The sequence below is a fragment of the Octopus sinensis genome, unplaced genomic scaffold (assembly GCF_006345805.1).
Source record: "Octopus sinensis unplaced genomic scaffold, ASM634580v1 Contig18549, whole genome shotgun sequence".
Classification (NCBI taxonomy): Eukaryota; Metazoa; Mollusca; class Cephalopoda; order Octopoda; family Octopodidae; genus Octopus; species Octopus sinensis.
This window is the reverse complement of record NW_021835933.1, coordinates 1-17,676: the sequence shown is the minus strand read 5'-3', so window position 1 is coordinate 17,676 and position 17,676 is coordinate 1. Positions and strand designations below refer to the sequence as shown.

The window sequence follows — 17,676 nt, the reverse complement described above, 5'->3', positions numbered from 1 at the left end:
ACCCAGCAAGAGAGGCCGATTCGTTGATGAAAGACTTGATAAGGTATCCACACAAGTGGAATCCAACCAAAGGTCTCCAGAATAAAACGAGAACAACGTAGAGCCGTCCGGCCTTTTCCCTCACGCGGTCGAGACCCTTAGGCTCAAGACAGAAGGGTAGCCGGCCTTTCGATTGAGTCGAGAATGATTCTGTTAAATCGCCGAATGGCTTTGGAATACGACCCGCGCTTTTCTTGCAGGAGAGGGCATGGAGCCCGTATACGTCCATAGTAGATCCGCACGGCAGGGGTGGGACTACAGATCGGAAGTCCGAGGCGGAGGCAAAACTGAGGTTTGTTCCAAAAACTGAGGTGTTCCAGCCCCGAGGTCTGTTCCAAATCGAGGTGGACTGTATTACTTATTTATATTTTCTATTCCTTATTTTTATCGAATAAATATTTATTTTGATTATTTTATTAAAAATTTAACTTTATCAATCCGGAAGCAAAGAAGTAAATTATGCGATATTTCTCATCTATATAATACTCTTAGTGCGTCTTAATAAACTATGTCGGTTTGACGTCTCATTTTTTAATTTCTATAGAAAAACTCGACTTTTTTAGAATTTTTATGTGAGTATAATTTAATAAAATGTCAACTTATTATATTAGAAGCTTGTAAACAAGATGAAAAAGTATGTAACTATATTAATTTAAGAATAACGAGGAGAACGTGACGATAAAACACAAAATTAGAAACCTTAAGCAACTAAGCAAAATAATATTTATAAAAAATGCCCAATATGATAAAATATCGACCTTATTCAACCAAATAAATGAAAAATATAAATTATTTTTTCATAAACCAACAAAACCAACAAGTCTGTTTTATTTTTAAATTTATAGAACGTGTAACTTTCGGTGAAATCAAATCATCTGAAGTAATATTTTCAATATTTAAAGATCTAGTCAAAAAATAAAGTTAAAAAATTACCATTTTCCTTAACTACCACATTAATAGTTGACCTGTTTACTGAAATTGACCAAGTCATTTTTTCAAATATCAGTTTTCCAGTTATCATTATTGTTTATTATTTTATGATCCAGGATTCGAACGGATCTGAAACTGATTATTCTATCTTTGAATTAGAATCTCAATACAGTTTACTTTCAAATGAAATAAAACAAGAAATATCTGCAGAGGAAGGAGAAGCTGCTGATCACAAATATGTTAAAAATCATTTTAATTTTTAGTTTGACTGGTTAAATAGATGTGCAAAAAATATGCAGATTTTGTACGATATAATCGACTCTCAAAAAGATGAAAATAATATTTTGATTTTTGGTTAGTTTCTTTTAATTTTGTATTTTCTCGGCAGACTTGATAGGAAAATGGCTTGAATTGTGTATAAATCTAATCGAAAATTTTTCAATTTCCTTAAGATTAATTCCGTTTTTTACTTTTCTGGTGGAATTTCAATGCTTTGTCTATGAAATATTCAAACAGTTGTCACAGTCTTTTACAACAAGTAGAGATCTCGGATGTGCATTAAATAACATAGACGTTGATATTAATATACTTATTTTAGACTATAAACGACAAACTTTTTTTATTGTTGGATAAAATGAAATCAGACATCCAATTAGTTGACCAAGGGCAGCTAAGATATAGCGAAAGTACAATATTCCGACTGATCATCATTTCTATATCTAAAAAACTTGCCAAAGTTCTTAGAAAGTTCCTTTGAGTACTTAACATTATTTTATAGGAAAAACAATATAAAACAAGAGTGGGAAGAATGTTTTAAAGTTTGGAAACATGTTGAGGAATCGATAGAAGTTTCGGTGAATATTTTTAAAGTAATTCAATTAATAGGACGTTGATCTGGTTTTGGAAGAATTGAAAAAGACATCTTCTGAAGATTCAATTAATAAATATCGTAAAATAATGAGAAAAAAAGAAGGGAAGGATTCTTTTTGTGATCAGAATGAAGAAACTCGTAATTCAAGGGGGGTTTTACCTTTCATCTGCTTGTTCATTCTGTTTATTATTTTTCCTGTAATTCTTGAAAGATAAAATAATCATTAAATAATATTAATAATAAATTTCCATTATTTGATATATTTTATGGGTTATTCTTGTCAAACAGAAAAAAATAAGTTACTTCTTATTTTATGTCCATAAGTTGTATATTGTAATAAGAGTAGAGATATTTGTTTCAGATGTAATTTGGCCAGAAAGTCCCCAAATAGAAGAGTTGTACAGTAAGACTGGTTTTAGAACACATTGAATTATTTGATTTTAAAGAGGCAGAAATTTGTTTAACAAATAATTATACGTTGTTTAGTCTTTTAAGAGCGAAAGCTGTTAGTGATTTTCTTTTTAGTATGTTTTCTATATTTCCTAAGAAGGTACTAAGTTTCTTTGTATGCCTTTATTTTTCCTCGTTTTGTTGTCGTAACTATTGTATATTCTGTTTTCTCGGCGTTAGTTTGTCGGAGGATTAACCAGTTTATCGGTAATACCTTCTAATTGAGATCAATTTCATCTGCGTAGATGACTTATGTTATATGCTTGGGGATATTATTCCTGCTTTCTTGTATGGTTTTCTCTAGATACATATGTTATAAAAAAACCGGGATAAAATGTCACCTCTGGGGCTGATGGATTCGGTGGAGTCAAAAGATATATTTGTGTTTTTAAATTTTTAGGTGCATTATTGAACGAATATTGCAGAATTATTTTCGGAGATGAGATAGCAGTGATGGCCTTGACTTTACTCTAAAAAAGATTTGGGTCTTTTTATTTGGCATATTGATCTTTTATTTTTAGAGAGAATAGTTTTCAATGAAAGACAAATCTGAAGTAGAAAATCTAAACAGTAGGGAAAATCATTAAGTACCATATCATAAAACTAAAAATATCAAAGTAGATTTTTAACATTGACGTTCGTATATTATTGATTTAATAAATTTGTAATTGACTAAATGAAGGAGAACTTAATCATTAATGACCATAATTATTGATAATTTAAATATATTCTACTTGATTCAAAAATAAGAAAACTGAAAATAGTGCGTATAAAAAACTTGATATTTAAATTTAATGATTAAAAACATTTTAAGTTTTTATTTAATAAAAAAGAATAAACTATTTTGAAAGCAGTTCACACACTTCCATCCTCTCTTCTTCCTCCTTTTTTGGTTTTGTAGACTTCTGAGAAGGTGGAATCCTGGCAATGATTAAAAACAATGACCATACATAATAAAATATAATTACTACATTAAAGATCAGTGGAATAGTGAATTTTTAAACTGTTTTTTAAAATTAAGTTAAGAATATTCGAGTTATCTAAGTGTTATTGGATTTTTAGAAGCTAAAAACCCCGGGGTATATAATTTTGACAGCTCAGATTTGTTAGATATTTCTTACAATCAAGATTTCTTTGTTTTAGGATTTTTTAATTGAAAATCATGAATAAACAAAAACGTTCTATATTAGTAGCAATTATAGGAGCCACAATCCTATGAGGATTGTTATTCAGATTTTCTAGAAATGCCAATGTGTCTCGCTTCTCTAAATATTTTAAAACTTTTGGCTATTCAATTCTCTATACGCCTAATCGTTATTGTATTGTGGTTTTTACATTTATTATCGCTAAGCGAAAAAGATAAATTGCGAATAATCGCTTCGAATTCTTCAAATGTCAAAAAGTAGGTTATATATTTTTTATAGAAAGTCAAACTAAGGAAACCACATAAAATTAATATTCAAGAAACAAATTTAGCTTTATTCGGAACTGACGTTGAAAGACAGATTAAAAGTATTGTAATAAAAGCTTCATTCAAATTAGAAACATCTGCGCAGCTGGAAAAAGCTTGGAAAAATTGTGAATCTGAAGGACTTTACATCTGGAGAATTGTGGTATTACAGAATTATCAATTTCGAGAATTTTGAGGTTATAAGTCTTGAAATCAAAGATTATGGAAATTTTTTTAATGGAGATTCTTACATCATTCTAAATGTGATTCGCGTCAAATATCAACTTTAGGCTTATAAAGCAACAGAGTTAAGCGAAGACTTATCTTACGATATTCATTTTTGGATTGGGATTGAAAGCACAGCAGTTTGATTAGAATAAATGTTTTATTTAAAGGATGAATATGGCACTGCTGCATATAAAACAGTAGAACTAGATACTTTTCTAGGCGGAAAAGCTGTTCAGCATCGAGAAATTGAAGGACACGAGACTGAGCTTATGAAAAGTTATTTCGATGAATTCGTGTTGAAAATTATTTTGGAATTTAAATTCTTAGAGTTTTATCAGGAGGAGTCGATTCAGGTTTCCGTCATGTGGTCCCTCAACATTATATGCCACGATTAATTCATATTTTTGGTATAAAGAAGAATATTCAGGCAATTCAAGTTATCCGGATAATTTATAATTCATCTTACCATTTTAGGTTCCTGCCAGTAAAAAATGTCTTAATTCCGACGACGCATTTATTCTTGATATTGGGGACGAGATATATATTTGGTATGGTTTAAATTGTAGTCCTCAAGAAAAAGCACAAGTAAAATCAATTCGGAATAATTTATAGTCGATGATTTTTGCAAATAACTTATCGAACACGAGAAATAACTGCCAAGTCACTGTATTTGATGAAGAACAAAAAGATGTTTCTAAAATAAATTAAAATATAGCAAATATTTAGAGATAATCTCACAGATGATAGTTCGGAGTTTATAGATTTTGAACAATCTAATAATGAAGTTTTAAGAGTGAGAAACGAAAATGGTAAACTAGAGTTTATCAATATTGAATATGATGTTTTAAATCGATCATTACTTGATTCAAATGTAAGTTAAATATCAATTTTTAAGGATGTGTTTATTATAAACCACAGAAGTGGCGTATATGTGTGGATAGGGAAAAATGCTGATGCGATAGAAAAAAATAATGGAATTTCGTATGCGCAAGTAATTATAATAGATACAAAAATTTCAGAAATATACAAAAGGAATTTCAGATTTATTAAAGCCGATCACTGTGATAAAAGAAGGCCTATACTGCCCATTGTTTGAAAATATTTTTTCAGACTAAATTTCTTTGATATTATCTACTAACATTAAACATTTATTAAATTTTAAAAAATTAATGCCTTATTATATTTAGTGCTAATTACGTATCTTGAGATCGCTTGCAAGACTGTTGAACTTTGTTCTTGTATGAAAAAGTGTGGACATTTCTTTGGTGCAAGAAACAAATCTTTCAACCAAAAATTGTCTGCACGATTTCCCAAGTTATTCATACATCTAGCTGGACAGATTGGATTCTATAAATGACGGCAGCCTACTAATTTTTATCACAATATCAATCCTTTTCACTAACCTTACTTCACAAACCTACTTAAACCACTTCTCTCAACAACTACTTGTTTAACAATGCTTTTTTAATTCGTCCTGGACGGCTTGAATGAAAAGAGATTCCGAAAACGAGCAGTACTTGCTTCCTTCGACATCTCTCTATCAATATAGATTTATCAACAAAATTCTAAAGACCTACCTAAACTCAAATTATAAATCCTGGCTTGCAAACTTTCTATCAGGTCGCATAGGTTACTTTTCCTTTATGGACCATTGTTCTAAACAACGTTATCTTTCAAACAGTGTATTGCAGACCTTCGTGCTATCTCTGACCTTATTCAATTTATATTTTCATGACTTTCCGGCCAACGACCCAAACAACTTGACACTGTTTTATGCAGACGACATTATTAATTCCTCAAAACAGAAGACTACAAAGCTACTTTTTTCAAAACAGGCTCGAGGCTTCGTCTTCCTCGGTCATCTTATTATCCTCCGATAAAAGACAATCAAACATACATCCCAAATTATCTTTTTTAATCTGACCTTCCACTAATCAAACATTCCACAGTCCTCTGACTTACTTTTGACCCAAATATGTCCTTTAACAAACATGTTTCGAACATTTTGGACAAAAAAAACAGGTGTACAAACATTCTAAAAATAATAAGTGGTCACATCACTGGTGATCAGAAATTATTCCTCAAAAGAGTCTACAAACAATACATCCGCTCGCAAGTCCAAACTGGCTCTCTGCCTACATACAAGCTCTACGACGGAATTCCAATTTGTACAAAAAGCTATGCGAATTATATTCGGGTGCCTGAAATCAACACTTATCGACCATCTGCACTGTGAAACTAATCTTGTTCCGATAAAAGAATATGAGAGGAGCACAATTCCTATTGGTTTCGCGTAAATCCTACCATCCTCGCACTGATCTAAATGTGCTAAATGACAACTGTCGTTCTCTGAAAAATGTGCATGCAAAACAATACTCCGGGGTCCTTGTTAAAATCAATGACCTGAACCAATGTTCGCATCCAATAAAAAGAATTCACGATTTTATTTGCACGTAGACAATTCTTAAGTTGACGCCTAACTCCGTCGTCAATAAACTTTCACCGGATGTTCACCGCACCAAAATGCTTCTTGACTAATCCCTTAGAATTAAACCTTCCTTGTATCCGCTCAGGCCACCACTACGCTCACAAAATGGACGTCTCGATTTCTCTTTTTCAAAGATTTTGCTTTGTTGATGTACATTTAACTGATTACCTTTTCCGTCCCGATCTTCTCCCTATCCATAGAAAAATTTACTACCATAGGTCCTTTGAGAGCAACCGGTGAAAACGCTGTTATTTTTGCTAGCTGCTGGTCTCATGTTTTGATACATGAAATAGTAACAATTCGTTATTAAAAATGTCCACAAACAGTATTATATTATTAGTAACCAAAAAAAATTATCCGAACCAATAGTTAATTAAAGGATCTCTAACACGATATTAATGAATATGTAATAATATAGTAGAGTCAATGGACGAATTCGTTTTACCAATTTTTTCTTGCTGCTATCGTGACTTTATTATCTAATATATGATTCAACCTTTTCACAATAATGTTCAATGATTTCTTCATTTCATATACTAGGGGATCATTTCCCTGACCACATTGATTTCCATTAGTGTCGGCATAATCTAAAGTCCACAAAAACATTCCTGCTAGTCCGTTGTCGTTTACATATCTTGCCTACAAAATAAAAAAATTTATTTACCTTTTCTTTAACACTTTTAATGCTTTCGTATCCCAACCAATAGTAGTCTTTTACTCCATGCGACACCTTTTGCTTATCATCCCACACTTCAGTATAACCTAATTTACAATACTAATTTTTTATTAGAATAAAACGTACTTCGATGTATGCTAAAATTCCTGATTGTTTTGTTATCGGCCCTGCAGGCGTTCCACCAATGATCCTGTCCCCAATTTTTGGATTTTTAGTAGCTGTTTGGAATCCTTGTCCGTAGATGGGCAATCCAATAAGCATTTTTGACATTGGTGCACCATGTTTGGCCCAATATTTGACAATATAATTCTGTAAAATTAAAGTTTATTTAAAATCAGTACAATGTTGGATGTGTCGGTATCACTAATTCCATATAATCCGGCATGATGACCAACAGTAGTTGAAAACTGTCCATAGAAATCGTAAGTCATCAAATTGATGTAATCAAGATATCTAATTGTGAGAATGAGAATGTTTAACTTGGATATTTCCTTTATTTCATATGATGTCTGAATTGTGGAAATTCCCGCTGAGACAGCTGCGGTCAACATATATGTTTTTGAGCCTTTTCGAAATTCGATGTTCATTGCTTTTAACAGTCGGGTGTACGCCTGTTTTTGATTTTGAGGGTATTCCCAGTCAATGTCAAATCCGTCAAAATTGTATTTATTTAAAAAGTTTTTTGTGTTTTTCGCAAATATCTCTGCATTGGTTTCACTGCTTGATACAAGTGAAAATTCATTTAACAATCTGTGATACCCTCCAACAGAAAGCAAGACTTTTAATTGGGGATTCAAAAGTTTAAGAGAAGTGATTCGATGATAATCGTTATATTTACCTAATATGTATTTAACAAATATACCCCCAGGCAAATCAGACCAAGGGTCGCTTGAAATAGGAGTAAGATTATCTGTATCAATGTTGCAGAATGCGTATATAATACTAGCTCGGCAGCTCGCTTCGCTCACCGCGACCTAGCTCCTGCGGAGGGCCTGTTTCATCAAACAACTATAAGTTTATGTAGATGTATAAAACTACCTGGTTTAATGTAACCCTATTCTATCGCCTGTTGATAAACGATGTTTGTCGTCCGTCCTTCCTTGGCATATATGAATAAATTTTCTCTTCTGCCTACCCTCGAGCATCCCACATACAGCTGTCCATGTGAAAAACACTCACTCTCTAAAAATAACCCAACTACCTTTAATGACTGTCCCTGGGCCTTGTTTATTGTCATTGCAAAACTCATCCTCAAAGGGAATTGCAGCCTTTTAAATCTAAATGGTAATTCATCAGAAATTATCGGAATTGGTGGAATATAAACATCCTCACCTCTATACTTACCTGTTAATATCGTCGCCTCTATTACGTTAGCCATCAAATTTTTGATAACTAACCTCGTTCCGTTGCATAATTTAGGTGGCGCAAGATTTCGTAATAAAACCACTGGAACACCAATCTTTAACTTTAAAAGATGATTCGGCATTCCAGAGGGATCTAAGGAGTTTAAAAATTCAATCCGGTTGAATTTTTAGAAAATAACAAAAAAATAAAAAAAACAAATAAAAATAAATAATTTAAAAACAAAAGAAATAAAAAAAACAAAAAAAAATTTTAAAAATTTGTAAAATAGTATAAACAAAAAAAATCTCTGCCACCACGGCAACAACCTGTCTAATTTTTTTAACAGCCAGTTAAGATAATGCTTAAGAGCCTTTATAGTCCGGAGATTTAGCTTGGTGACCTTGATTAGACAAACCACTGGCGGAGATGCGGCAGGCAGAGTAGCAGCAGCCAAAAAAGCGACACACAAAAAAGATTTAATTAATTACCTTAAGCTGACCGTTTTTTCTTCAGCTTCGTTTTTCCTCCTTCGGTTATCTATTTAAAAAATTATTTTTGAATAATAAAAAATATTAGGAAAAAAGAGGCATACAGAAAATAAATTCTATCTTTACGAAAAACTTATTTTCTTAAGGTCGTCTTCCCTCCTTCGGTTATCTATTGAAAAAATTATTTTTGAATAATAAAAAAGTTTAGGAAAAGAGACATACCGAAAATAAATTCTATCTTTACGAAAAACTTAACTAAATAGTGAATATTTTTACGCAAATTCTTCAGATTGCGCTGTCAATTGGTGGTAAATTGTGTTAATGATTGTGCTAATGTGGTTTCAACTATCAAAGTGTTTTTCAAAATCTGTTAATTGCACACTCTATTCAAGGTCGTGCGTCAATTGGTGGTAAATTGTGTTAATGATTGTGCTAATGTGGTTTCAACTATCAAAGTGGTTTTTCAAAATCTGTTAATTGCACACTCTATTCAAAGTCGTGCAATCTGTGATTGCACATTCTGTCAAAGTCAAATATGATAATAGCTTTAATTTGATTCTTGGTCGATAATGATATATGCATTTAATTTTAAAGAGAAAAACATAGGATGAATTGAATTTCTTTATCGCAAATAATTGGGAGTTCATCATTGTTAATATTCTCGCTGTCGTTTTCATCAAGGATATTCTTAATACGTGAGATTTTTGCCTGGAAGGTTTTAATGGACCTCATCATGAATTTCGAGGACATTCGCGTTGTTCATTTTAACCAAAATGCAGAAATTTTTTTTTTAATTTTTTTTTAGGGGGAAGGTTTTAAGGACCTCATCATGTAAGTCGAGGACATCGTAGTTGTTCATTTTAACCAAAATGCAGAAAATTTTTTTTTAATTTTTTTTGGAGGGAAGGTTTTAAGGACCTCATCATGTAAGTCGAGGACATCGTAGTTGTTCATTTTAACCAAAATGCAGAAAATTTTTTTTTAATTTTTTTTGGGGGGGAAGGTTTTAAGGACCTCATCATGTAAGTCGAGGACATCGTAGTTGTTCATTTTGACCAAAATGCAGAAAATTTTTTTTTAATTTTTTTTGGGGGGGAAGGTTTGGAGTATTTCCAATTTCCAATTGATGTGCATGTTCGATCTTTTATATAATTTATACTATACCGTGTTGTAAGGCTTCTTTTAATAAAATTGTCTATTTTCAATAAATTAATGAAAACTAACGCCATTAATTTATGCTTTTTTTTTTTTTTTTTTTTTTTAATTATAGTTTTTAATGTTAGTCAATGATTAAAAGGCACTTGCGGTTGCACGCATGATGGAGTGTGCATTGCCGCGAACGACAGCTATTCCAATTTGTTGGAATAACCATGACACTTCTCGAGGCTCCCCACGTCGCCTAGCAACTTTTCCTCCGACTTCTCTGATGAAAGAAGTCGTAAGAGGGCCGGTTACCCCAGAAGTCTCCACAGCGATAGGTACGAAGCGGTACCGTTGTCCAAGATTTGCGTATTTGGCAATTTTCTTTGCTCTGCAGCATCTGCTGCAGAACCTGGAGAAACAGCAGAAGAGATCATATTAGTTTTGGAATGGGTGTCAACACACGTTGAATCCCAAACCAACGATTTTCCACAGGAGTAGGAAAAGTGGTCATTCCATCGGGTCTTTTCCCATCTCCACGATCTAAGCCCACTGGCTCTAGGATCGAGGGGAAGCCCGCCGACTCAAGAGCTCTTAAGATAACATTGTTAATAGCGGAGTGCCGAGGAGCTCGGCCAGCACTTCGTCTGCAAGAGAGTGGGTGTACACCTTTGACGTCAACCATTTTTCCACATCTACAACGATGTTGTTCGCAGATGTCAAGTCCGAGTCTCAGTGCAGTACCGATACGCATGCAGTCATCCTCTAATAATGTTCCGAGGCAAGCAATTGGCATAGCATTCAGCCATGACCCACTGTGTGGCACAGCTGCAGAGCGTAAGCAGGCGAGGCGGTGCTGGTCGAGCCTCATTGCCAGGTTGTCTGCGGTGAATTCGCAGCGTAATTTGTCCCAGCTCTGTTGGAGTGATGTTTGGATCGGGAATTTTAATCCTGATTCCTTCCACAGCATACATCCATCTTCAAAAGGCCTGTCCAAAGAAGATTCGGGGGATTTATGTAGAATCTCCAAGGATAGCCTTCGGCAGGATGAGTGAGAGGACAGGAAAGCTGGGAGGGCAAGGTCCAGGGCGGATCTTAGGCCAGCTCCGCCAGAATTAAGAGGTAGTTTACACTGGGTCCACCCATCATTATCGAAACGGACATTTAGGATCCACTCGGCACACAATCTTAACGTATCATCGATAGAATGCAATATTTCATCTTGTATAAAGCAGGGCGAGCATCTCAATAAATATAACAGTTTGGGCACGTGGATGCAATTTTTGAGGAGGAAAAAGGCCGTGTGGGAGTCGAGTAGAGAGAGGCGTTCAGTAAAACGGGACATTTCGACACTCTTAGCTCTGAGGTGGTTTTGCACTTCGGACTCTCCGAAGGACACCCAAGAAAATAAACATCGTTGAGGCGTGTTTGTTTTGTGTCTGGCAAGATTTCTGAAATCTTTTCCATTACTAAGCCAAAGTCTTGAATTGGGACTGAGATATTTATGATCTCAGTTTTTTTGGTGTTGATTATCAGCCCCATTTTTGCCAGGGCAGGAACAATTTTATATAACTCATCCAGACGACATCAACAGGGCCACCAATAGTGGCATCGTCAAGGTACCAAAGGTTGAGAGGTGTCTTTACATTACGAGCCACCTCGTCGATTGACAGAGCGAATAGTAAGGGCCCAAGAGGGTCACCTTGTTGGACTCCAGTCCGTGAACGGACAATGTGTTTGTCAAAGACAAGCGAACTTTCGGACCCGTAAGCAAGGTGAGCCAGACTCATGATCTCTGGGGTACGCTGCGAGCACGATTCCAGCATACAGTCCCTTCTCAGACTGTTGAACGCGTTTGAGATATCCAGCTTCACCGCAAAGGAATTTGGGGAATGTCTTGTGTCAGGTGAAAAAAAGCTCTTGTCGCGTGGACAGCAGCTTCACATCCGTTGGAAACACCAACTCCCAGTTGGACTGGAGATAATTCAGCGGCAACACGGGGACAGACTCTTCGAGCTGCAATTTTGCATGCCAGCCTCCGGAAGACATTACCGACTGCAATGGGGCGGACTCCTCCATCGTTCTTTCGGAAAGCAATAAGGTGTGAACAGAAAAGTAGATCCCTTGCAAAGCCTGAAATCTCAGCATTGACAATCCGTTCGACAAGCTTGGTAATACACTTGATCAGGCGGATTCCAGTCTCCATAGTCAATCGGGAAATCATGTCCTTTATATGACTCGGCCGGAGAGTTTAAAAATAATGAAAACTAATAACCGTAAATATTAAATAAATTATCATTTTATTAAATTAACAAGTACAGATTTATATTGAATTTAGGTATTCCATTTGTGATTCTCATTTTTTAATACATAATTTTTAAATATTATAAAATTATAATTTAACTTGTTCACAATTATTGCAATAATAGCACTAGGATTGTTTAATAAAAAGCCTTGTTAAACAAACGCCGAAAATTATTGCAATCTTTTGGTTCCTCCGTCTTCTGGCTAAAAACGGTGGAACTCATTTTTCCTTCTTCTTTTTAAGAATATCCTAAAATTCAGAGCAAAGTAAAACAAGATATACAAAAACTCAAGAAATACTTTTTCTCCTAAAATAGTAAACGAGTTTGCGTCACTGCTATTGCAGAAGAAATTTTCAAGTAATTTTCCAACTACCTGATCAGCACGCAAAAAAACGGCATTTTTTATTTCAGTGGTTACTAAAAAGGAAGAAGAGAATAAGATGATTGAGCCGTTCCGATATGAGATGTGACCAAAATTCAGAATTTTAAAATCATTGAGAGTTTAAAAAATAAAATCTAAAAAAATAATTTGGATTTGTACTACATCTTACTTGTAAATATGGCATGTTCACTATAGAGAGGGTTGAGTTTTTTTATTTGAATGTCAAAATATTGGGTTGGCAACTAAGTTCATGCCGTTTTTATAAATTTATTGAGTTGGTCGCCCAACTTAAATTGATGAAGGACAGTTAAACCAACTTCTGCATGAAGATTCACGCCAAACAACAAGAAAATTGGCAGAAAGGATTAATTGTTTTCATACGTGTATAGAGAAGCATCTTTACCTAATGGGAAAAGTCCAAAAATGTGGAGTGTAGGTTCACCATGGTTTTAGCGATAATAACACAAATTAACGAGCCAAAATTTTACTTGCTTGCTCGTCATCACTTAACTCACAAGAAAAATGTACAATTTCTTTATTCAATAGTTACTAGCGATGAAAAATGGTGTCTGTATATCAATATAAAGAATGGCTTGGTCCCAATAAAAGGAGGACAGCAAGCGTGAAACAAGATGTTCACCCACGTAAAACGATGCTTTGTTTATGGTTGGACTGGGAGGGATTTATTTATTACGAATTGCTGGAAAAAAACCAAACTATGAACGCCGTACTCTATGTTCAACAAATGGAAACAATCAAAATGGCTATTCAAGAAAAGCGACCTAATCGACAACACAATATCCTTTTATTGCATGACAATGTCCGCCCTCATATCGCAAAAATTACCAAGGAAGCTATTCAAACACACGGCTGGGAATTACAGCCACACCCGCTATAATCCCCCGATCTGGCACCAACAGATTTTCACTTTTTTAGGTAACTTTCAAATGCTATGCGTGGATTTTGTTCAACAACGATGCAGAATTAAAAGCTTGGTTAGACGGATTTTTGGAGTCAAAAACAAAAAATTTTTACTGAGAAGGTATTGAAAAACTTTTTGAACGCTGGAAAAAGTGATTGACACAAATGGAGAATACATTATTGATTAAATAGTTTTTAGTTCTTATTTTTTATTTAATTCATGTAGATTTAAAAAACGACATGAACTTAGTTGCCATCACAATATGTAGGTCACACTGTCAACTATAAAGATGACCGTAATCGCCAGCGTAGGGCGCGACATAATATTTCGGATTTTATGAAATAAAAATAATTAAAAAGATTTTAGTCTTTTACTCAAAAAACACAGTATAAAATCCTGGAGTATTTCAATCAAAAAGGTACTCAATTAAAATTGATATAAGCTCGTTACTAACGCATCTTTTAATTTTATTTATAATATTAAGAACAACTAATGAAGGTTTTTTTCTGTTGAAATATGAAATCGTCAAAGTTTAACAATTTTTGAAGTTTGAACAAACTTTGTTGATTTGCACACGCTTGTTCCGTAGCATTCAAATATGTTTTGAATATTGATTGTGCGGTCTGGGTTATTTTTTGAGTATTTATAATTTTTGGACAGGAAACAGGAATGAAGAAAAGGTATAAATTTATATAGTGAAAGTGTCATTCTTAACACCTATTGTAATTTTTTCAGCGTGAAAATTTTAAAAAGTAATAAAAACACTGATCAGATGATAGCAAAAATACGGTTGATTAAAAATGAAACAAAAAATCAATAAAGTAACAATAAAGACAAAAAAGGAGCATTCATCGTATGGAAATAATTTTGAAGGCAGCATTGCTGTTGTGCTTAATGTCAATAATCCTTCGATTGGATCTAACATGCTTTTCAAGGAATTTTGAGGGATTTTGCAAGATGAATAAATTTTTGAATCAGAAATAGTCTATTTAGTCACTATAAAAACTTAAGATTCGTATGCAGATGTCGTCATTTCTTAAAAATAGGATTTTAGACATAAATGATTATTATTGAATTTGGGAAAGAAAAAATTTTATTGTGTAAAACAGAAAAGAGAAATTATCGGACATTTGATTAAAAATGATTGGTTCTGCTGAGTTACGTCCAAGTAAAAAGAGATGAAAGGATTCATAGTGCCAGACAAAAAATTGGATTCGCTATAAATCGATTTTTTTCTTGAAAAAAATTATAATTTAATTTTTTAACCTGGCTGAATTGAACTCAGGATCACTCAGGAAATCTTTTGATCTTTTTTTATTTTTGAATTTTTAAGACTCAAGTAATAGATTGTAAAAAACCATTTTCATATATTTTTTAATATTCAATCTACAAATATTTTTTTCTTAAAATTTGATTGAGGCACATTATTGAACATAAAAATAAGTTTTATTTATTAAATAACATTCATAAATCTTGAATTCATACTTTATTCACTGATGGTTTTTTCATAAAAGTTTTTATTAAAGAAATTTAAAAAATTGTTTTATTATTAATAACCAAGAAATTCATACGAACCAATAGTTAATTATTAGAACTCTAAAACTATTTTGATTAGTATGTAATAATGAAGTAGTGTCAATGAACTCATTCGTTGTTGTAAATTTTTACGGGTGATATCCGATCTAAATAATTTAGCATATGTTTCTACTTTTCGATGGTTAAGGATTCCTTCATTTGCGATATCAAGGGATTTTTTCCCTGACTGCATTCGTTTCCATTAACGTCGTCATAATCCAAAGTCCACACAAACATTCCTGCTAGTCCCTTATCTTTCACATATTTTGCCTACGGAGTGAAAAAAAGTAAATAACTTTTTCTTTAATACTTCTCGTACTTTCGTATCCAAACCAATAGTAATCTTTGACTCCATATGATGTCTTCTGCCTATCATCCCACATCTCAGTAAAATTGTTTTTACAATACTAAAAATTACTTAGAATTGATGGCCTCAATGTATGCTAGCACTCCTGAATTTTTTGTTATCGGTCCTGCGGGAAATTCTTCGATGGTTTTGTCCCCAAGTTTTGGATTTTTTGTTGCAGTTCTGAATCCATGTCCGTAGCTAGGAGATCCAATTAGCATTTTTGAAATTGGCGCACCGTTTTTTGACCAATACCTAATAACATAATCCTGTAAATTTTGTGTTTATTTGAACTGAATACAATGTTTAATTTATCAGCATCACTTATTCCATATAAACCAGTAAGATGGCCAACAGTGTTTGACGAAATTCCGTAAAAGTGATAAGTCATCAAATTGATATAATCAAGGTATCTGATTGTGAAAATGTGAATATTTAACTTTGAAATTTCTTTTATCTCATAGGATTTTTGAACCGTATACATTCCGACTGAAACAGCTGCGGTCAAAATATAGGTTGTTAAGTCTTTCCGAAACTCTTTGTTCACGGCTTTTAACAGTCGAGTATATGCCTCTTTTTTATCTAAAGGATATTCCCAATTAATGTCAAATCCGTCAAAATTATATTTCTTTAAAAATATTTTGATATTTTTTGCAAATTTCTCTGCATTGGATTCGTTGCTTGATACAAAAGCAAATTCATTTAACATTTTGTGAAACCCTCCAACAGAAAGCAAGACTTTCAAACTAGGATTCAAAAGTTTAAGAGAAGTAATTCGGTGATAATCGTTATATTTACCTAATATGTATGCAACAAATTTACCTCCAGGCAAATCCGACTTTGGATCACTTGAAACAAGAGTGAGATTATTTGCATCAATTTTGCAAAATGCGTATATTATATGTGTACAGAGGTTTGCGAGATCGTTATCATTGAATTCGAATCCTCCTGGCCTGTATTTCGCCCAGTTCGTATAATAGCAAAATAATAGTTTTTCTAATAATAATATATAATATGTATTCAACTATTAGATTTAGTTCGGTTGTTTTCATTATTAATTGTTCTTGCTGAAATAAATCAGATGATAAATCAAATTTTACAGGTTAGATGCTCTGCTAAAGTATCAGGATTCTTTTATAATTAAAATTTTATACCTCTTCAGAATTATGGAAATTTTCTATAGTAGTGGTTATTCCTCGAAATAAAGCATGGATAAAAATTACCTTTCCAAGTATTTTGTCTGGATGATGTGCTTGTATTATCTAAATATTTTAAATAATGAATTTAAAGCATGCCATTTTGAGATCCTTCTTTTAACAATATTGCCTATTTTCATCAACTGCATAAAACTAATGTACCGTGATTATGAAATAAATCATCATTTAATTTTAAAAACGAATGATATCAATATAAATTGGGTATTCCATTTTTGATTTATGTATATATATAAATTTTATAACATGTAATATTTAAATAATATTAAACTATAATTTGACTGTTTTCTATTGATCATAAAAATAATCAAATTAATAATAAAAATGAACTATCGTTAAATATAATGGGGAATGTAGAAATCAAAATAATTTTAAATTTGATATAAATCATCAAAAAATATTTTGACAAAATATATAAAATCGATTAAGTTTTATCAATGAATCGCAGTTAATTAAGTAAAGTAATTAATTAACTATGTAATTTTGATGTAATTGACTAACTAACTGTTAAATAAATATCTTGAATATTCGGCATTTTGAGCTGAACCTCCTGAAAACAATTGTATTGAGACTGAGCAAGACAAAACAAACCACCTTACAAATTTTAAGTGCTGTTTAACTTTCGACTGTTAAATGAGATATAATTACATTTTCTGCTATAGTATGAGAACCTGTTATTTACTAGAAGTTAACAAAGCCATCTATCCGAAGTGGACCCCGCCAACATAATTGACGTTGTGTTGCCTCCCACGATAGCAACGGAGATCAACTGGAGAAGCCACCGGGTCTCACGTGTGTCGTGGCTAAGCGTCCAAGCTTCTTTAGGA

General features: G+C 33.1%; 1 protein-coding gene and 1 long non-coding RNA gene across 2 annotated transcripts; one reads left to right on the top strand and one right to left on the bottom strand.

The window, feature by feature from the left end:
* The first annotated feature begins 4,030 nt into the window (after positions 1 to 4,030).
* LOC115231456 lies at positions 4,031 to 4,551 on the top strand. The gene is made up of 4 exons (XR_003883529.1): positions 4,031 to 4,105; positions 4,136 to 4,263; positions 4,296 to 4,404; positions 4,443 to 4,551. It is a non-coding gene; the product is annotated as an uncharacterized LOC115231456 (long non-coding RNA).
* Positions 4,552 to 15,596: 11,045 nt separating this feature from the next.
* Positions 15,597 to 17,384, bottom strand: LOC115231455 (acidic mammalian chitinase-like). Its single transcript, XM_029801477.1, has 3 exons — positions 17,351 to 17,384; positions 15,937 to 16,631; positions 15,597 to 15,904 (listed from the first exon to the last, which is right to left on the bottom strand). The coding sequence occupies exons 1-3, from the start codon at positions 17,382 to 17,384 to the stop codon at positions 15,704 to 15,706; spliced, it is 930 nt and encodes a 309-aa protein (XP_029657337.1). The 3' UTR covers positions 15,597 to 15,703.
* Positions 17,385 to 17,676: the final 292 nt, after the last annotated feature.